General features: G+C 49.4%; 1 protein-coding gene across 1 annotated transcript in view; it reads right to left on the bottom strand.

The window, feature by feature from the left end:
• LOC122364731 (transmembrane protein 218-like) overlaps positions 1-21,377 on the bottom strand; it is a 71,932-nt gene extending 50,555 nt beyond the window's left edge. Inside the window, exons 1-2 of the mRNA XM_043335412.1 lie at positions 21,362-21,377; positions 20,874-20,948 (exon numbers count right to left, since the gene is read on the bottom strand). Coding sequence (XP_043191347.1) covers positions 20,874-20,887 — 14 coding nt within the window. The 5' untranslated portion in view covers positions 20,888-20,948; positions 21,362-21,377. The remainder of the gene's footprint in view (positions 1-20,873; positions 20,949-21,361) is intronic.
• Positions 21,378-22,682: the final 1,305 nt, after the last annotated feature.

The raw sequence follows: 22,682 nt of genomic DNA, 5'->3' as shown, positions 1-22,682 counted from the left end.
ATGGTCTCAAACTACTGGCCTTTGCAGTTTGCAGGCCCTGTACTGGTCTCTGAGGGCCCTAATCTGGCCTCTAAGTGAAAACATACATGGGTGGGCTTCTGAAGATCAGAGGGCTTACGCAGACTCCTGTACAGCCTTACGTTGGTCCTGATCGAGATCACTTTACGTCCTGATGGTCCCGCGTAGATTCCCTCATATTTCGACATCGGGACCCCATGAGCCGTTGTGGGTCTTGGGGCTGGCAGAGACTGATGAACTCCTCAGGGCTCAGGGCCAGTCTTTTCAGCATGAGGACTAGGCAGGTTGAGTGAGCCCCAATAGAGCCGTTACGAAGCCCGCAGGAGTCGCGCGCGGCCCTCAGATGCCAATTTTGAAAGCCAGGAACCTTTGGTCTCCAGAGGTCGGTGTACCTACTCTCTCCCGCCGCCACACAACTATATGGGTAAATGTCATAGTCTGAAAATGCTGTCTGGGTTTCACATGCTTGTTCAAAGCAAGAGGTAGGTATCTGTACTTTTCCGAATTGTTTTATAGTGGTAAGGTCATAAATCCGCGTGCCCGACCTTCCAGTATATGTTACACCGACCCGTCGCCATGGTGCAGTGGCCCGACCGGTGGAAACACCGTGGGACGGGAAATGGAACTGGTGATTTTGCCTTTCCACGCAAGAATGACATGGATGAAGCATAATTAGTGCCAACTGCGCGGCGCATCTTGGACGTAAAAATTAGCCGATCACCCCCCCCCCCCCTCCGGTGACGGATAAATGTTATGTCCCGCGAGTGTGAGTTTGGCCCCCCTTTTGCTAGCGGCTGCGACCGCCAGTGTTTAAATTGGCCAGTTATCGCCCTGACCCAATTTAACCCGACACCATCCAATACCATCATCATGTATCGGAGCGAACTAGTCATGCCTCGTTTTAATAGAAAAGCTCGCATCTCTATTCAGCCATGCTTTTATCGAATCTCTCTGATTCGTGATTCAGAGTAACAGTGTTCAATTGGATTTTCTTTAAACGCACGCAACGGTTAGATGCCAAAGAATGAAGATGGGGTGCCATAATTCATGGGCATACTCTCAAGGTGAAGTACCAGTTCTGGCTCTTTCCTTCGAATGACAGACAGACAGACAGTAAGTTATGAAGATCAATCGACATTTTCCGGGTGGCATTGTATTTAAACGACCAGTGGCGGCGGATTCGATTTTGGCATGGGGGGGCAAGATCCCAGTCGAGATGATGTCATAGGCGGATCCAGAAAGGCGTTTTCGACGCTGTAGGGGACATACCCCCAAAAAAGTGTCCAAAATCCAAAAATTCCTCGGATTTCGATTCCCTACGGATCTACTGCTGAACAGTATAAAGCAAAAAAAAAATCCTGATAAAAGTGTTATTGTTAGGAAACATAAGGTACGTTTTGTCTATTTCGGGCGATGCAGGGGCCAGGGGAGGGAGAGTAAATATTTGCTTTAAATGCCCGCTCCCTGGATCCGCCAGTGGACGATGTAACGCTTTTCGTATGAAAAAAGCTCCAATGGGAAAAGTTGTGCCTATAACCCGATCGCATACCTATTAGATGTTGAAGAACGGTTCCAAACCTTTTGAAGGAGGCGAGCGCTATTCTTCAATGAGATAACTCGTTACCATTTCCTCTGTTCATTTTACGTTCGATTTCCGTTTAATCTTCATTTAAAAAGTATTTTGAGACAGATATCAACTGAAATTAGCTCACAGCGGGAGGAGACCGCTCAAACATTCAGAGACAGTCGGTCGCATCTAAACCTATTGGGACAGCGATCCGCCAGAAACCCTCCCCAAGGCGCCAACAAGCTCACCGAGACGGGCTGTCTCGATGGGTTTATACAGTCAGCCTACAGCAAGGTTAACTATAAGGCCCAAACGCTCGTCAAGCTGGGAACGGAGGGCTGAGGTGAGGGAGCGTGGCGGTGGGCTGGGGTGAAGGAACGGTGGACTGGAACGAGAATACAGAAGCTCTGGGTAGGGCGTTTCTTCATTAGGGCTTTAGGGTGCGCTGGCTGCGGTAAGGTCCAAATTATCACACCAAATTTTGCCACGACATCTACCGGTTCAGGCACTCGAGAATCAGCGGCCAGTGACATCTGCAAAGACGAAGCATTTCCAACCCAGCTTCAGCCTGGTGTCAGAGTGCCTCAGGTGGCTTTAATTACAGTTGCACATACCAAACGACCTCAGTGCAGCCAGTCTGTGGCCGAAACCATTCGGAACAGACTTCAACAAAAAGTGAGACAAGGTTAGTGCTATCGTTAAGTGCCATTATAGACTTGAGTCCCGTTGGCTTGACCCACTGGAAGGTGGTAGTTATCGGACGCTGCGGGGCATACTCATTTTTCCAAAATGCCTCAGATTTTGCTTTCGTGTTCATGGGCGGCGGAACGGAGAGGGCATCGGGGCACCGTGCCTCCCTTTGATTTTGGCATTTTAACGTTAGCCCTATGGGCGTTGCATGGAAAGAATGGGACCAAAAGTCGGCAGTGCCCCCCCCCCCCCTTAATTGAAGGTGTTCCGCCGCTACTGTTCGTGTTTGATGCTCTTTATTCTATAGTCAGCCTTTAGACAGAGGGGGCCCACTAATGATCAGTGCCCTAACCCTCAAAAGTTTCTAACATCAATTTTTACTTTTTTAATAGTGAAAACTGAAATAAAGCGGATACTGAACTGTGAAAATCCAGTTTTTACACTGGCCCCACACAAGCCTCCGAAATTCGAATGCCCAAAGCAGATCTCTGATGACTGGCCTTTGGGTGTCATACTATACCGTGCATTGGTCAATGTCGTCAATGTGTACGACCACGGCGTTTACCATTTTATGCGCTGGAAACTGTTGCGCTCGAAAAATCAGGGGAGTGGCTTATTATGAGCGCTCATCAGTCCTAACTACCCGCAAGCGAATGGCTAGCCCTTCCGTCTCCGCTCGCTTGCGTTTTGGCATTTATGTAGGTACAAAATAGAGGCAAACGACCACTGAAGGTATGAGTTGCGTCTCTTGCACACATCTATAAATATGTAGAATCTGAAAAGACAAAAAAAATGATATAAAGTGGAAATGGTTAGCATTTACACATAAAGGCACTGTTGGACAAACTGTAGGAGCGCATAGCTGCAATATCAGGTTATGGAAATTTTCCTCATGTTTAGGGCACAAATTATGGAGGGGCAAGAATATACGTTTGCCCCTCCTCCAAAAGTTTCTTAGGGGACGATGCCTCCTCTGCCACCCCGTATCCGTCGCCCCTGTAAGCGGTTACTGAAGGCCTGGGTTGCCGCTGCGTCACGTTGATGCTTATAATGCCTCCAAAACTAGGTTGAAGAGAGGAAAACTTCAATGGAACGTGAACGCTTACCATTTAAAAGGCAACGTATGATAAAGTATATGGGCATATGGTTACATCTTCAGATGATCGAACAGAATAACCAGGTACATGGTTTCTTGTCTAAGCTTTGTCACAAATTATGGGGGGGCAAAAAGATACTTTTGCCCCCCCACGAGTTTGCCAGGGGGGGCAGCTGCCCCCCCTGCCCCCCCGAATCCGCCGCCCCTGTAAACGACAGCAGTCAATTGCCGGGAGGCATCGAAAATGAAGGCAATGTATTTCACTGTCATTGCAGGGGCGGATCCAAGGGGGGGGTCACATGGGTCATGGCCCCCCCTTGAGGCCCGGGGGCCCAAAGACCTGCCAGGGGCACCACCGGCCTATCAGGGGTATCACAGTCCTGACAGGGGCACCACAGGACCGCCAGGGGCACCACAGGCCTAGCAGGGACACCACGGGCCTGGTGCCCCTGGGCCCTGACAGGACTGTAACGCCCCTGACAAGCCTGAAGTGTCCCCGGCAGGCACGTGGTGCCCCTGACAGGCCTGTGGTGCCCTTGCTAGGCCTCTGGTGCCCCTGGCAGGCCTGTGGTGTCCATGGCAGGCCTGTGGTGCCCTTGCTAGGCCTCTGGTGCCCCTGACAGGCTTGTAATGCCCCTGGAAGGACTGTGGTGCCCCTGGGCCCTGACAAGCCTGAGGTGCCCCTGACAGGCCAGTGGTGCCCTTGCTAGGCCTGTGGTGCCCCTGGCAGGCCTCTGGTGCCCCTGACAGGCTTGCGGTGCCCTTGGAAGGACTGTGGTGTCCGTGGGCCCTGACAAGCCTGAGGTACCCCTGACAGGCCCGTGGTGCCCTTGTTAGGCCTGTGGTGCCCCTGGCAGGCCTCTGGTGCCCTTGCTAGGCCGCTGGTGCCCCTGGCAGGCCTCTGGTGCCCTTGCTAGGCCGCTGGTACCCCTGCGCCCGGAAAGGACTGGTGCCCCTGAAAAGTCTGAAGTGCCCCTCGGCAGGCCCGTGGTGCCCCTGACAGGCCCAAGGTGCCCCTGCGAGGCCGGTGGTGCCCCTGGCAGACCTCTGGTGCCCCTGGCAGGTCTGTGGTGCCCCTGGCAGGTCTGTGGTGCCCCTGGCAGGTCTGTGGTGCCCCTGGCAGGTCTGTGGTGCCCCTGGCAGGTCTGTGGCGCCCCTGGCAGACCTGTGTTGACTGGTGCTAGGTCGCTGGTGCCCCTCACAGACCTGTGGTGCCCCTGGGCCTTGACAAGCCTGAGATGCCTGGCTATGACAGGCTCGTGGTGCCCCTGATAGACCAGTGGTGCCCTTGCTAGGCCTGTAGTGCCCCTGGCAGGCCTCTGGTGCCCCTGCTACCCCTGCGCAAGGAGAGGACTATGGTGCCCCTGAAAAGCCTGAAGTGCCTCTCGACAGGCCCGTGGTGCCCCTGGGCCCTGACAGGCCCAAGTTACCCCTGCGAGGTCGGTGGTGCTCCTGGCAGGCCTCTGGTGCCCCTGGCAGGTCTGTGGTGCCCCTGGCAGGCCTGTGTTGACTGGTGCCCCTGCTAGGCCGCTGGTGCCCCTCACAGGCCTGCGGTGCCCCTGGAAGGACTGTGGTGCCCCTGCCCCTAGGGGTGCTCATGGGCCCAACAGGCCCGTTGTGCCCCTGACAGGCCTGTCGTGTATACTTGCTAGACCTGTGGTGCCCCTGCTTCCTGGCAGGCCTGTGGTGCCCCTGGCGGGCCTGTGGCGCCCCTACAAGGCCGTAGGTGCCCCTGACAGGTTTGTGGTGTCCCTGGAAGGACTTTGGTGCCCCTGACAAGCCTGAAGTGTCAAGGACAGACCCTTTAGACGCCAGGGGTTCGTCGGACTGACAACGATTTGCTTACCTGATAACGTTCCTGGTAAGTACTCACTACTCAGCGTCCACAACATATATACACATAGCACATTCATATATACTTGCTTACAATTGGTAAATGTTGTGGCTAAGAGTTAAGATACTGACTAAAAATAAAAAATAAAAAGAAAAAACTGAAAATGGGGGCACCACCAAAATGAAGTGGACGAAATCCGTTGAGTTTTTAATTTTGGGTATAGGTAGGGGCACCACTTCGATTCATGACCCTCCCCTTGGAGTTTTCCTGGATCCGCCCCTGTGTCATTGTTCGCTAAAATATGACCGGGATAATCATCAACGGCTCAGCTTGGCCGCTTCTATCTAATGTCCTTAGCCAATTTCACGCCGTCGATCAACGCAGTAAAACATGGCCGCATTCAGGGTCACTATTGCAGTACATCCTTTGCATGAGATCCTCGGGGCGCTGGCATTTGTCTGCCGGCTCGTTTATTGGAGCGCGGAGCGAATTTCCCTAGTCTCCTGTGCGCTTCGCATACACGGCGTTTGATTTGCATTTGAGATCGGCCCACTCGGGAGCAGGCGTCGAAACAAAGCGCGAGCTGCCCTGATGAAATTATGACAGCCGGAGTCGGTCGGGGCCGGTCGAAGCGGCGCGTCCCCGAGCACCGCTGACGGGGCTGGCGGTATAGAGCGCGGGCTCATGGGACGCGACTATCGCGCCGCTGCTGCCTACTTGCCAGGCAGCAGTTGGCGCTGCGAGAATGGACAGACCTTCATGAGATATGCTCAAAGCGATTGCTGTGTCCATGTCAAATCAGAACACTGTATTTCTGATTAGATTCAGGTCGAGCTTCGATTGTTCTATGCGTTACTGGAAAGGTATGTGCTTGACATTCATTGAAGTGCAATAGTAATGTGAATCCATCATTTCAAGTAGATAAAGGCATGCTTCTTTTAAAAAAGACCCGTCTTTAAGGCTCGTTTAGGGCATACTTGTAATGTATCTACATAGTACCTATATGTGGTTGGAGATGGAAAAATTTCGACTAATTACATGAAGTTCGCTACGGAGCTCAATTGGATTTATATAGTCACATTTAAAGCAAGCATTGCGTTTATTTATCAAAAGTATGATTGTGTATCATATTTCTGCGATTCCGATAAAAGCCTCGCATCAAATGCCTGCTGGGCTCCGTCCGGCGCGGCGACCGCCTGCGTGGGTAGACCATGCCGCCGGACACGGATGTGTTGCGGCACAGTATACCTACCTCCAAAGCCGCTGGTGTGCGCTGTGAGGCAAGACGTTGCGCTTGCATCATACAAATATGGCAAGTGTTTGCAACTCTGAGCTACTGTTGTGGGACCGAATGCATGTATGTATCCGTCATTCGTGTACGACTGGATCAGCACGGAGTTCCCGGTTGTGCAAATTGACGTCGATAGCTAAAGCAGTCATAGACCTCTGAATACGATACATCAGTGGTCTATGCATCAGCTAATGTCGATACGACGTTATGATCTGCATAACATGACACGCAGCGATGTAAGGGTCGCATTGGCCGTGAACTAAGAATTAGCGGTGATTGTAGCTTGAAATATGAATTCAGAAGGACAATAACTTCCAAGCAAGGATGTAGGATTGCTAAAAGCCGTGCACCCTTATCACCGTCAGGACAAATTAAAGGGACCCTCCCACCTTCAAAAAAGTTTATGAATTGGCATGAAAGTGATGTCGCTCGGTTCAGAAAGAGTGAAAACGAATGTCTACCAAATTTCACCGAAAAATATTCACCGGTTTTCAAGATATTAGACTTTTACTTTTGTTTACTTTTTGCCTGGGATCTCCGCTGTTCCTAGCGACTTTATTTGGAAGCAATAGTTTGGCAGCTGAAAGTGCGGCACTTGTTGCGGGCAAAGCAGCATATACCACCGCGTGCTACAAAACGTTTTAGTCAAACATTTAAACATCGTTAGATATCTGCGCTGACGTCACACATTCAGAGGGGTATTCCTATGCATTAGCCCCTCTGAATCAAAATGCTGCAATTTTGAAATTCAATATTTCCGATTTAAGGCATTTCTCGATGTTGTGAGTGCCGAAACCGGTAATTGTGAGCCAGGGACCCCATTTTGGCTATCTCAACTCAAATCTAATGTTAAGGTGGGAGGGTCCCTTAAATGTCGACACACTTGATCAAATGAAATGTGTGAGTTAAATGGAAAGATAACAGAAGCTTCGCCGCGACTGATATCGTCAATCGGTGGTAGTTGATTGCCCTGCATACTCCCGAAGCGGTGACCTTTCTGCCTTGCTGGGAAGATGTCATTTCCGGCCGATCCAAATAGATGAAACTGGCGCTGCGTGAAACTTCGCTATTGTCTGACCTTTACAGAATGCGCATGGAAGAATCAGCGGAAAGGAAAGCGTTCCAATGGATTGTCTGCCTCTGATATGTCTCATGGGGACGTAGGAATAAAAACAATTTTTAAAGTCAAATATATAACAATTTGTACGCTTGCTTATTCTTTACCCTGCGATGGGACACACACATGCATGGCCGTAACATACTGAAGGTAAGTACGAAGTCCTTCAGCCTTCGATAGCGCTGGCACTTCACAGGCGACTCCAAGTGACCAATGAAAGGTTACGCGACCGCAATACACGCCGCGGTGAGCAACACCCACCATTCACACAGCTTTTGGTCAGTGGTCTGTTTACATCAATGGTATAATTCAGTTCGCATTCTTCCGTCTCACTTTTGCCTCTGAGCTGGTCTTTGAGTCCCTTGTCAGCTCTCCATCATCCATCTCCGTCTCCACCCACCAACATAACGCCTTATGTCTGCTTGGTCGCTCGACAGCGCAGATCCGGAGCGGAACGTCTCGGCTCAATCCACGGCTGATTTCTGCCGTTGTGAATGCTTCCGATTCCGTCTCGGATGCCGTTGCATCCGTTGACGCTATCTGAGGACGCCGAATCCTTTGGTGTGCGGTGCGCCGCCGCCGCCGCCGCCGCCGCCGCCGCCGCCGCAGCCTCCCGGTCGGTCGGTCGGTCGGTCGGGCCTGGGAGGGCCCCCCTCAGTCGCTGATCTGTGGTGATAGAGAGAGGCCGCCGCTGCTGCAGCCTCTGCGGGAGCTTCTGCAGCCGCCGCGAGAGCTTGCATAGGGCTGAGACAGCTCATCGACCCGGGGTGTCCATCAACGCCCGTGGTGGATCGAGTCCAACCCGCCGCGAGTGGAGAGCCAGGCTGAGTGCCCGTGAAGTGGTGGTTCGAGTGCCATCAGTGATGCTTCGGAATTGTGTGTAATGGTTAGGGTTTAGGCGACTGAGTGTGGACATAGAGCCGGGAAACACTAGGTTCCCAGCCCAGTGGACCTAGTAGAGGTAAAGAGCTCTCGGTATCGTGGTGGTTAGCGGATTCTCGCAAACTAGAGACCGTTTGCGGAATTTATTGGACAGACGAGCTCTCGTGCTGAATACATCCGATCATATTTACGACTGGAAGCTTCGCAGTGGTGAGGCTTTCATACTGGACTGGAGTGGACGGGACTGGACTGCGCAGGGACTGGTGTGCTGGAGATCGAGTACCATCGAGTACCGTGGTGTTTAGGCTCGTCATGGGGAGGCCTCTGACGCTGCTGCTACTGCTGTCGGCCGGATGTATCTACGGGCTGTCGGACGGCGATAGGGGCAGTAAGTACCCACACTTTTACGCCACATTCAGTCGGAATTAGTTTGGTCGGAACATTACATTGAAGATCGAGGTCAGGCTAGGACTGAGAAGGACCAAGAAATGCGTGCATGATATTATTTATTTGATTATGATAGTTTATTATTTAACAACGCTGGCACCAGGCTCTATCGCGTCCGTGGTTTATGAGACAGTGAATGCTTATATGTTTGAACAATTGAAATGAATATTAATATCGATGGCTAAGCAACCAATCCAAATAATTATTTATTGCAATAAAATATCGACAACAGGGTGACATGGGACCCTGTTCATCATGGGACATCATGAGGACAAGCTCATTTCAACTTGTACTGAACGAACTCCATTCCGGCTTAGAATGTACAAAACTCATTACAAATTTCCAAAGTTCGGTGCAATTTTTACCATGCTGTATGGCTGGGCGTACAGCACAGTTTCACACCTTTAATATCCCTTTGCCTAGACGCATGCATTTAAAAGCTGCCATAGGCTAGGTCGGTGGCGCGTCACAGCATTGACACTGGAACCGTCTCATGCATACGGTGGTCGTGCGCAAACCATCTAGCCGCCACAAATGCGACACTGCATAGACTCACATTCAGCTTCAAAGCATCCACTCTCAAATTCAAAGTGACATTTTCCTCCCTAGTCAGCACTCGCATTTCAGCAAAGCCTCTGTCGTGAAATTCAAGCTGACATTTTCTACTTCATTCGCCTTTGAGCAGTTGGGTCAGCGGCATCCTTCGGGCCCCGCCATTCAACATATTCATGCCTTCCAGACAGCAGTCTACTCGCTATGATAATGCTCAGCGATAAAGGAGCATATTATTTCAGATGGTTGTTAATCGCCCAAGGCCAGTTGGTACAAGAATGGCGAAATGCAATGAGGTACCATCTCTCTGCGGCCTCATAAATGTCAGCTTGTGAACTATTGAGTGGCCGCAGACTACTCTGCAGATGGCATCAAATGGATGTTTTGCCTATGTGATGAGATGTGAATGAATAGGTCCAACGGTGGTGATAAATAAGAAAATAAATGTGTAAATGAAAACGAAATTGCAGTAAAGCAGCTTAGTATGAAAATACGTAAATTATGTCAAACGACGTTCTAATATTTAGCGATCACATTTGTAACTAATTTTTTTTTGTGGTCTGTATGACTACCGACCACTAATCTCATCAATAATCATGTCCGATGACCGATCGTTACCAATACTGGTGACATGGCCCAATATATCGTTAGCTCTGTCCGTACACGGACTGAATATCTCGTCTTGGCCATTAGCGACGTTAGACGAGGGACATTTTAGATGCAGCACGACCTTCCCGGCCGTCAATACAGCTGCACAATCACTGGACGAATTACGGTGTAATTGCACGTGAAATGTCTCTGGAGCCGTTCATCCTTGCAATGTCTTTTCCTCAGCGCCTTTTCAGCCTCGCCGATTCTGTTCAAATTTTAGCGCACATTCGATAGCGCGGATTTTAGTAGTCCAGCATGCCACATAAAACAGCCACAATTTCTTATGACGGGATTTTGAAGACGATGCATGAACTAGTGAATACCTAGCAGTTGCGATATTGGTGTACTATGTGCCATCTTAGCTCACGCTAACTTTTTAACTTGTTTAATTAGAAGTACATGGAAAACTAGATCACAGCCCGAGTGTCATGTCATGCCGGCCCCGTGTTCATTAGCAATGAGCGCTATCATGTCAGCACGCCAGCTCTAGCAAGCAGCTGTTGCCTACTTTAGAACAACGTATGACGCTGCTAGTGAAAATGCTGTCGCTTCTGGCGATACATGAAAAGCAGATTCATGTTTCATTGGGTAGGAGTCCAGGAGAGAACATCTGAACATAGTTATTCCGGATGCAGGTGCACATAAATCAGAATAACAAGCACATTTTTCCTTTCTTTTAGTTTATCATTAAGCCTGCCATCTTTCACCTCATATTGACCGAGTGACTTTGGAACACAGTAGAACTCATCCGTCCTGTGGCAGCTGACCGATGCGGCCGAGCTCTGTCATTTTTGTGCTGCGGTTGCTAGCTAGGACCGCCGCAGCGGGCCGAGAACAGCCGCGCGGCCCCACGATTGGTGGATATAGGACGGGCGCTCATAACCGTAATGTCCGAGGGATATTGGCACTTCTCTACAGCAGTCTCGGGCCTGAGCCTGAAATATTCGCCGGCTCTGTTAGCTAAAATATTGAAATCATTTTGCGCCGACCAGAATGGCTTTTGTAATGGAATGTTTGAGCTTTGTGTCATGGAAGCATTACAGGTGAAAGGAAGGTGATCAAGTCCGGCGAGTTATTACTGTCGTCAACTCATTTATAAAGATTTAGCATGACCGCCAATTTCTGGACTCCATGGCGGTGTTCCGTTGTGGAAAAGGCCCAGATATACCGTGATGTCAGACGTTGACAGCTGTCGGATATCATGACTTTTAGTGTGCCTTATGAGCGTAAAACAGACGTGACGTCAGTCCTAAATGGGTGCATCAGACATTGGACATAAGTCTTGATGATGCTGGGGGCATATTTCAACAATCGATGTTGAAAGTTTCTGAATGGACAGTATTCTCCCGGCGATGCACCATAACTTCTTCTTTCATTGGACATAAAAGAGGCGAATGCGCCATCCGCCGTAACTGCTGCCACCGGGTCAAATCATATTTATCGGCCATGGAACGCCTTTAGCGCAGGTAGCTGACATTAAGTTTATTTTTATTTGTGATTAATGGCTTTGATAGGATTGGTTATGCATTGATGGATTGGGAAATGATTATTGAACCTGGATGTATCAGTAATATTTAATGACCACTTAATTAAGAGGGAAATCCGCACCATGTCAGTTACATACCATGCATGATGATTGAAAACAGAAGTGTTGAGTCCAATAATTTTTCAATTTTCCAATTTTCTCCAAAAAATCAACGTTACGCAACCAAGGGTACCTACAAATATCGAGCTTGAAATGTAGTTGTCAACCAAAAAGAGAAAAAGACGATGGATGATGCGCACAAAATTGGTGTATTGTGCTCTTCCTATTATGACGAAAGAGTTATACAGAAGAGAGGTAATTGTACTCGTGTCATAAAATTTACTTAGCAAAAATCAGAAGTCTCATAGAAACGAGCGAAATAACTACTGTATTGGGGATTACGCATATGCGTTATGCATATCCAGCTAGTAGATTCAGGAGATATATAGTGCTGGCAAGAGACGTCAGCTACTTTCCTTGACGTCCCTGTCACGCTCTCTGTCCCGGTGACAGGGAAGGGGGCATTATTCCGACGACCCCGGTCCGACCACCCCGATCAGAGCCAAAACCCCACCGGCCATCTATCATAATCAGAGTAATTTATGCAGCGCGGTGCCACGGGATAGAGCCATCACATGTGCATTAGAAGCACGTCCCTGTCGCCGAGGTCGCTGAGTGCCGGGCGACGTCTTCTAAGCGCGCTCCAGGCCGCGGAACGGCAACCTCTGAACCAAAAACTTCAATATTTGAGGAGGAGACCATCTGAGTTATATCATAAGTGACACCCACCAGACATATGCGGTATCTCAGGAAAAGTTGACTTGAGGTTAGAATTGTAGCAGGCATTGGGGGCAATTGCTATCAAAAGTGAAAATGTTGTTTTGAACGCATCATTTTTTTTTTCGCAAAAAAAGAGAGAAAAAATGACAGAGAGTAAAAGAGTTAAATTTCCAGGAAGGTGTACCTCTATGGCTTTTGCTCTTAACTATTGCTATTGTCATGCGATATGATAATAAAAGTTGCTTTACTTTGCACGATGCATTTGGTTTGTCTTTTATTTTGCCATCTATCGACGTCCTATTTCTTGACGCGATACGATCAGACGAATATAAACTATCTGATATTCATGCATAACATTTCTAAAACAATAAAGTCGTTTTATAGAAATACTTTTCGAGTAAAAAGAAATTAAAAAAGTTGAATAACTAAATAGGCGGTATACAGAGTCAGAGGCCTATGGAGAACTACTAATTAAATAGTTGATTTCCAGCTCTCACACAAAGAAAATCTGTTTAGCGACCACGGTCAGTAACATTATCACCGATTCCGAGGAACTTCTTCGACTCCGTATCTCGTGAACTCGGCTGCTTTCACTGGGGAACAATTGTGAACTTCATATCATTTCATTTACCGCCACCATTGTTTGTCCGCGATGAAGATGTAGCTCGTTCAATTAATCATGCCGGCGCTCGCGAGCTCCGCACGAGTCGGCACTATGTAGAAGGGTCGAATAAACAGGTGCAGGGGAATAAATTCTCGGCCGGCAGGAGAGGCCGTCGACACCGGTCGTACATCACCCGCAGTCTGGCCCGCTCGCTAATATCCGGACCGTAAATCATCGAAATATTAATGTGGAACAGGTGTGAGAGGCAAGACTTGCGGGCGGTTTCAGATTTCAACATTTTATGTTTTACGTAAGATCGGAGTAAACCGGTACTGAAGTTGCCGCAGACCATCACACTCGTTCTCATATAAAATGCTATCAGTCTCGGATCGCTGTTCCTAGCCATTATAGATTGTTTGTTCGCCCCGTGTTTTACGGGCTCACTGTAGATGCATTCGACGCCGGTGGAAGGAACGCAGGCAATTAAACCTTGCCAAAAGTTATTATCGCTCGAGCCCAAGTTAGCCAGATTGAAAGACGAATAGCATACAGCACGGTCATTTAATGCTAACTGAGATCGAGGCGTCGCAAAGTTCCGCAGAAATAACTGGGACCGATGATTTTTTTTTTTTTAAAGGCGAAACGAGATCTTCTGAAAAACCAATAATCCATTTTATTTTAATAACTAAGTTAACTTCATTAGGTACACTCTCGGTTATTGGATTGCATGCTGCTGTTTTAAACCAGCGTTCCATTAGGATATAGGTATGTACGGGGACCCGCAGTTGCATCTGTACACGAGCCCCAACTCTAGCCGTCTGATCTGTCCAATAACAACCGATAACATTGATATCGACTGCCGGTCCCTGTACAAGAGCAGCTGAGGTTTTCTGTGCGTGCCCTCTGACAGCTCATCGTTGTTCCCTGTGAGAGTGCTGGGACAATTTACTCAGGGTCGCTGTACAGTAGCAACTGCGGGTCCCCGTACGTTACAATTTTTTTACTTACAACACTACCGAGCAGAGAAAGAACAAACTTCTATCGTAAAATCACGTTGTGTTGATGGCCAGGGCTATAATGTTCTTTTACTGATCTATGCTGCCTTCGGAGTCGAAAAGGTGATCGGGACCTGCAGCTGGTAGGATTTGGTTCGTCATATATTTTCATAAGGTTAAAGAAGTCACCTTTCCAAAAAAAAAAAACAATATCCCCAAGCCTTTCCTAAGGCTCTTTTCACATATCATTTTCTTCAACACTGACGCACACGACTTTTGCAGGCCTTTATGGGAAGAAGAAAAAAGGTGAGCGCCATTTTTGTTTCATCTGAACTTGCCGTTGCTAACATTTCTTGTCCCGTTGTATCGATATAGCTATCTTTATAAGTTTGTGCCGCCCCTGCTCTAATGTGTGTGACTCTGGCGTTCGGTGAGGTCATATGTAGGTGTCTGTAAAGTTTCTGACGCCATGTACGGCCGTGAGTAAACGGGTATGTCTGTACAGTTTCTCACGCCCAGTGCCGAAATAGGGGCACTGGGCTCTCACACCCCGATGCCACCCTGAGTTCGTCTCTCACATTCCTGGCCGCGGTTAGTGCTTTCCCCACACCCCTGGCCGCTGTCAAAGCATCTCTGACACTCGTGTCCCGCTGCGGATACCTCTTTCACACCCCGTCGTCACCGACAGACCGGCTGGTGCACGTCGCCGCCGTCGAGGGCCAGGCTGCAGAGCTGCCGTGCGATGTCAGTGCTCCAGTGGCTGGGGACGCGGTGCGGCTCGTCCTCTGGTACTACGGCACCGAGGGAACCATCTACACGTGAGTGACGGTGCCGTTTTTATGTTCCCGTGTAGGAGAGACTTATCTTACCGAATTCGATATATGTGTCCATCTCGCCTAATGCTCCGTCCGGCTACTCTAGCCAGCTTTTCTTAGACAGATGACGCACTCCGACTATCGCTCTCGCTGTTGTGACCAGCTTTTCGTGTCGTGTATCTATTTCGGTGTTCTTGCTCCGCAGGATGGACACGGCCTGTTATGTTCGCTTTTCCGCCGCGTCCCTGCCGAAAGCACTCGGACCTGAAACATCTTGTGACGGCCCTGACACTCGTATAAAGCAGCCGAGCGCGAGGAGGGGCGACGGCGCGCCGCGCGCTGGCCAAAATACTCGAGTGGCCGAGGCTCTTACCAATCAGGGTCTCCCAGTAACGTCGTTTCTGCGGATCCTCCGTTTGCTTTAAGTTTGAATCTGATTGTATCGATGTGACACGTCTGGCACTCAGAGAGCTCCATAAACTTGAACGAGACCAGATAAGCCGTTTCAGAGGGCTCCACAGGTCCTAATAACAGCGATCGGTTGGCGGTTGGACGGTGCAGGCACCGCAATCCACATATTTTCGGAGATAAAAGGACGTAGATTGAACGTTCAATGACGTCGAGCGCGCCTCATCCCTACACATTCGACTGCGGTGATATATGGTGTGCGCTGATTCCTATGGAAGGCGTGCTAAATTGGACTTGTTCAAAATGTTTCCGAGAACGCAAAGCCCTCCTGAACATCTCCGGGAAATGTTCATTGTTAGGATACCATAGACTTGTTCCGTATATTCATTCAATACCTATTTTGATTACTAATGTTGTGTGCTAAAAAGCTAGTTATAATAGGTGCCCAAATCGCAATTTTATTTAATATGCAACAACACACGGTTTTCAGGTAGACTTATATATAGATTTGAAAAAAATATTCGTACCATGTACATTTCATGATTTGTGCATAAAACCATTTATACCATCCATGTAGAAATCGGCCGTCATCAGTATCTGAGTTGCAATCAGATGCACTCAGATCGGCAGCTGATTTGTGACCTGTGGCCTGTGACCTGTGACCTGTGACCTGTGACCTCTGACCACTGACCTCTGACCTCATTCCTACCTGTGACCTGTGACTTATGACCTCTGACCTGCAACCTGTAACTACTTACCTGAGAGCTCTGACCTGCGACTTGTGACCCGTGACCTCTGACCTGCGACTTGTGACCCGTGACCTCTGACACCTGACCTGTGTCCTGCGGTCAGGTACGACGCGCGCGGCCGCAGCGGCGGCGCGTCCGGCTCCCACTGGGCGAGCGGGGCGCTGGGCGGAGACCGCCTGCATTTCCATGTGGACGGGACCACAGCCAGCCTACGGATCAGCGCAGTCAGTCGCGCCGACGGCGGCGTCTACCGGTGCCGAGTGGACTTCGTCGAGTCGCCCACGCAAAACTCGCGCGTCAACCTCAGCGTCATCGGTGAGCTCAACAGACGCGCCGGGTTGCGATAGAAATGACTTTCGTCTTCTTTGAGCACATTATGGTCACTCACATTATTGTGTGCTTGGTAGCTCTCATATCGCGTTACACCTAGGTAGTTGAGTTTTCGTCACGCTGATTCAAGGCAGGCAGAGAAACTTACTTTATACAGCACTGCGCTAATCGCGCTGAAGCATCACCACTGCACGTCTGGCCTGAGATCGGGTTCATTACCTTAGACGACCGGAGAATCTCCCGTCTCGATTGAATGCAGTATACTGGTTTGGATTTAGCATTAATTCCCCGCAGATCCAATGAAATTTATGAAGGTGGCGAAGGGAGCTTCCGACCCCGCCTATTTAAGGTCTTAGCGGCCGTAAGTGGGGCGCTCGAGAGATTGGACAGATGCTTTGTGTGCGTCCGGGGGGATTAGCGCTGACAGTGGTGATTGTGCCTCGGTGCCGCTGGTGCAGTGGCAGGACCACGCCTCCGTCTCCCGAGTATCACAGATGGCTAAGGCTATAAACTTACGGTAGTACTATCTGTTCAATTGTCCCATTTCTTTTATTTGGTTTTATAAAAAGACAGCAAGCTTATACCTCATAGCATCTAGCTCGCAATAGCCATCATTGTTGCAAAATTCGTTCGTTTCTATGCTTGGTTGCGTGTTCATAGTGGTTTTGTTATAGATTTTGTTATGTGTCAAACTCGAAAGTCGAAATACATGCTCTTATTCACTTAAATGTCCGCCTCTCTAAAACAAAGTTGCTGGAAAACCTGTTAGAAATCCTTACGTCAACACTCAAATAACCCAATTCATGCTCATGCATTCATGTTCATGCCTCTACAATGCCGCGAAAGTTCAGACTACGCGGCGATGGATGAGCCGCGAGCTCGCCTGAAATTTAGACTTTCCCTGACAACAGCATTGCGGGGCCGCCTGGAATTTAGACTGCGCCGGATGACATCGCTGCGTATGGGGTTTTGGTATGGGGGTCGCCCGAAATTTAGGCCCCTCTAGCGCTATACGTATAGTTGGGTATAGCTACTGAGACTTTGTTGAGCACCATAATTCTGCCAACAAATGTATTCTTTAATTCGCTTTTGTCTTTTATCGCTTCCAGTAATGCCGAACAACCTCTTTCGGCCCCGATTTTCTTCCAGCGAACAGAGGAATATTTGCGTAAAATATTGCCTCTAATTAAATGAAGAGCTCGGAGATTTACACTGCAAAAAAGGAAGAGAACGCGATACCTCTCTTTTCAGGAAACGTTGCAATTTGCATGCATTAAAGTCCGAGCGGGCTTCTCTCTTTTTATGCAGGACCCGGGCGTAGAGGGGCAATTGGCCTGGTCCGCTGCGCTGTTTGTAGTAATACCCGAGAAAGGGCCGGAGGAAGGCTAAGGAAGTCTCCAACCCCTGCGAATCTCATTGTGGTGTTGCACCTTCAGTGGTCTGTCCCTGTTAGTCTGTTGGTCTCTGGTGGTCTGGTTTGCGCTGCAGCGCCCTGCCTTTACCCCGATGTTGGTCGTGGTGTCCCGTACCGGGCTCCATCTTCCCGTCTAATGGTGCGTCGGCGACCGTCAGCGATACATCATCTAGCCCCATGGCCCGGCGTCCCTGCGTCCCCATGTCCCCTCCCCACCTCTGACACACCCGGCGACCAATCTTGGTAGAGCGACCCCCTCCCGCTGCCGGCCGGGCTGGAACGTCGCCAGGGCACCGACCGATCCGTCACCAGTGCCTCCATGAGCGCAATACAGCCCGTCCGGGGACGGGGACCGTGCCAGGGGGCGGGCCCCAAAGAAAGGGGACACAAGCGGAGCGTAAAATGCTCTTGTTGATGTGGGTGTTTGGTGACAATGTTCCCAGGTCAGGGAAGTTAGCGGATATTTCTTGGATAATGCCTATAATTCAACTCTGTTTTTCCTCTGGTTATGATTTGTGGCTGTGTTGCGCTTTTGTGAGGCCTAGTCCGAATGAAATCTGCAGCAGAGTAAACGCCGGCTTCCGCGTCTTGCCGGATGGTCGTTATAAATCAAATGCATGATTAATTGCTAAGTGAAATTTTCAACGTGGTGCAGAAGCTGTTGCTCAGCGACTGTAATAGGGCAGTTCCAGCATACAGACACGTAGGGGAGAGTGGGGTAATTTGGCCGGTGGTGTAAATTGGCCGCCCCCACCTGTACGAAAGCTGATAAAAGTGAATGAAATAACTTTAGTCTCTATTCATTTGCCGTCGGCAGAACTAACTCGAGAACAAATGTCAAAACTTTCCCCCTCTTAGTTTTTTCAAAATTAATAAAAGGTGAATTTCGTTAGAAAATGGTAACTTTTACTTCCGTTTAAAAATTGGTATAACATGTAGTATTTGGGCTGTAAACGAATTCCAACATTATAGCGCCATTTTTGATGGTGTTCAGCGGTTCCAAGAGCAATTTCATCTAGTTCTGTACAGCCATGACGACTTTATAGACAAACATTTTCAGAATGGCAATGTGGGGTTATTTGGCCGGGACTAGCGGGGCAACTTGGCCGGTGCGCTCAGTGTCACTATGCTGGGACGGCCGAGTTGTCATGGTCAATTATACCATAAAGGACATAATTCATGACCAACTTTGACTACATTGATGCCATATTTCCTATTGGACAGCTGTAATGGCATGTGACGTCATCAAAGGTTACCTAACGCTTTTTTGCTAATAAATACTTACAGAAAAAAGATACAGCCGCGCAAATTGTATCATTGTGTTCAGCTCGTCAAGGCGCATCGAATGATATACATGATGACCTTGAACTCACGTAACCTTGAGGTCAAGCGACCTGAGGTAACGTGACCTGAAGTCAACCTTTGACCTTGATCTCTTGAGGTCAACACATACATGTTTCGATGCGGAATAACGAGAGAGTTACGATGGTACTTTTAGTTTTGGCCTAGCTTGATTACTTCAAAAGCTATTCGTAAAAAAGTGTCATCGCATCTATATAGAGCCGCCATTTTGACTATTTTCGACCCCTGTGACGGCTGAGTCAACCTCCAAAATGCTTCAAATGCGTCGTAGGACAGGCGTCATTGCTGAATGTGAAGCTGACTCGCCTATAACAAAAATCATGGCCTCAAACTAACACCGGCCAAATTGCCCCACACCCCCGGCCAAATAACCCTGCTAGTGGGGCAAATTGGCCGCTTTGCAGACCTTTGTAATACGTCACAATTTCAATATAAGTAGTTGCTCTATCATTTCAAGTTTACTGTCCAAGAAAGAAAATGTATGCCACACCTGTCAGCGTTGAGAAAATGCAGAAATGTGTTGTCGATTTTTAGTTACATCGTTTTCTAAAAAAAGCGGCCAAATTACCCCACTCTCCCCTAGATCTGTCAAGTGTTTTAGTCGCCCGCTGATCAGCTAGTATGACGGAATTCTGATCATAAATGCACATTTATTTTGGCCGCCTGTTGACCATCTGGTGTCTGTGCTCCCTCAGTTCCCCCTCAGCGGCTAGAGGTGCTGGACAGCTCGGACAACCGTCTCAAGGAGGCCACCATCGGACCACACCGGCTGGGCAGCTCCGTCAACATCACGTGCGCCGCCTTCGACGGTGAGATGACCTCCACCCCGCCACCGGCGCCGACGGCGACTCTCTGAGGTCCGATATTGGTCCGGGTCCGACCACTGAGCTTTCCGGAGCGGCTGGCAACCGGACGTCGCCCGAGCCCTCTGATGCTCAGCGCGCCCTCCGGGAAAAATCAAACACGTCTAGAAAACTGTTGTTTTCATTCGATCTTATAAGGCGCTGCCGTTTTTGGGCCCTTGGTTGCACTAGGAATTGTCGGAAAATGGCCGAATCTTTTATATAGGGGATCAAAACGGGCACCGCCTTGTGACCAAGGCGTGCAAGGTGGCGATAGCTGGATTTGGAGCCTATCGCGCGGGGATCGGACCGAATCGTGCCTAAGTGGCTCCATCATATGAAACGGCCCTTTTGTCGCCCATACTAACACCCAACTTCCAGAGCATTGGTCCGTTCTATTTATGTATTCACCACTTTTTGGCTTCCAAAATGACTTTAGCGTAAGTTTTAACTGCTAACCGAGTAAGTTCTAGCCAATTACGGCACACATTGTGATTGGTAATTACATAAGCATAGCAAGTGTAATGTTTACATTACAGCCTAGTTCGACTGTATATTTCTTTCGAGAAGAGGAGGGCAAACGGCAGTGAAAATATAGCCGGTGCCCTATGTTGGGAAACATGCAACACATAGTCTTTTACATTATACATAAGTAATAACGTCTCAATGCATGATTTTGCAGGTAAATTAATGTTTCAATACCCATAAACCCGCCCATGTGACTGCTCTCTGACCTCTGTCTGGTATCGGGCCCGGTGTCGGCAGGCTCGCCCCCACCGAACGTCACGTGGTGGCGGGGCGGTACCCGGCTGGGCGGTCCGACCCACTCTGCCTCGGACGGCTCCGTGCGCTCTCCCCTCCGGCTGGGACCTCTCAGCCGCGCCGACCACGGTGCCAGGCTCACCTGCATGGCCGCATTCCACCCGTTCAGCTCGGCACTGACGACATCGGCCGTCATCAGACTGTTCCGTGAGTATCGCTGAAGGGTGGGGGGAGGGGGAGGGGTCGGTCAGGGGAGGGACTACGACTTCATCAGACTGATCCGTGAGCATCATTAAGTGGAGGGGGAAGGGCCATGGGGGGCGACCGTGAGGTCAAGTCAATAGAGCTGTGGAGCCGCGACCAGTACCCACCCAGACGTGCTCAAACAGTTACCGTCCCTAGAGCATAGCTGCCAGCAAAGTGAAGGTCACAGTTCTAGAAGACACGGCGTTAGCAAAAGGCCAGCGTGTTGTCGGAATTAAACGCCCGAGTAATACAAATCAACTGAGACAAACATCGGAGTCGTTGTCCGCATTATCCCTAGCCTTATTGTGCTCGCCAATGGCATTAGCGTCTGTACTGTAATTCCAACGAAGACCCTCGGAATTCCCTGGATAGGGGAAAACCCACCTCGCCCACACAACACGTGCTGACTACTGACCCCACAGACACGTGAACACACGGTGCCCACTGCCCATGCCTCACAAGCACCCGTCGTTGCTCTGAAATGCGACACCCAGACCCAGGCCTCTCAATGCGGCACCTGAGTCCTGACACTCGTAAATGCATACCGGCCGACCCTGCCTTAGCTGCGGTAGGTATAGGGGAAGTTGGGGCAATGCCGGAGTTGGGGCAAAGCCGAAATTCGAGATATTTCGAAAACCGTACGACATGGATGCCACCTGTCAGTGATGCTCTGAAGCTTAAGTGACTACCAATTATCGCATGTTTGTTACCAGTCGTCATTCGGAATACTTCGGCTGTGAGGGCGCCAAGAGCGTTTTCAAGGTACGTTTCCTTTGTACTACATGCGTCTTCGAAGCTGCATTTCCTACTCATTATGCTACCGTTTGTCTGGCCAATTCGGTCAAGTAATCTTCAGCACGTCTTTGCATAAGTGTGCTGCCTATTTGAAATTTATACAACACGTTGAAAAGTTATGGGCCTGCAACTGAAAGTATGGCTGGCTGGGGTAATGCCGAAAACGTGCAATTACGCGCGTTAAAGCACGCTACGTGAACTTTACCGCTGTAGAATAGCAGCGCGTATTTTTAGTCACACAAATTACACTTTTAACCGACACAACGGCCTGTTACCATAAGGAATGATTTACCTGGCCTTTTCTTATTATATCACACAATTATAACTTCCAGTGTGCATCAAGCGTCCTCAAGCTCTTAAAACGCGTGTCAGCTTTGACGAATTCTGGATAAAATTTGAGATAAAATAGCAAAACATCAATTTCGGCATTCCCGTAGATCATTTCTCCCATTTTCGGCTTTCCCCGCAGTCCGGGGCAACGCCGAAAAAGTCACTTCTTTGATATTTTTAGTTTGTGCGCTTAACGGTATGCGAATTCATCAAATGCGCCTGGTATGTTTGAAAGGCAAAAGACTGGCCTCTCGAATGACGCCGACAAGAATAGCTTATGTTCTCTACCTTGCGTGCTACGGGCGTCAGAAAAAAAGTATTCGGCGTTCCCCCAACTTCCCCTACACTTTGTCAGCCGTGGCTGAGCTGCAATATACGGTTCCGTTTATCAGTTTACTGTTATGGACGTTAATCGTCGTTCACATACCTGCTAGTTGATAGTTCCGTTGTGGTTCCGTCACGCCTGTGGCACACGTGCTCGCCCGAAGTCAACTATTTCCTCAGCCTCCCGGCTAGTAATTGGCCACAAACGCCGCAAAGCCCTCGCGCTGGTAGTGAGTCAGGCGGCACAGTCTACCGG

This window comes from Amphibalanus amphitrite, unplaced genomic scaffold (assembly GCF_019059575.1).
Source record: "Amphibalanus amphitrite isolate SeventyFive unplaced genomic scaffold, NRLGWU_Aamphi_draft 000694F_arrow, whole genome shotgun sequence".
Lineage (NCBI taxonomy): Eukaryota > Metazoa > Arthropoda > Thecostraca > Balanomorpha > Balanidae > Amphibalanus > Amphibalanus amphitrite.
The sequence above is the reverse complement of the archived record's forward strand: the minus strand, read 5'-3'. Positions and strand labels throughout refer to the sequence as shown.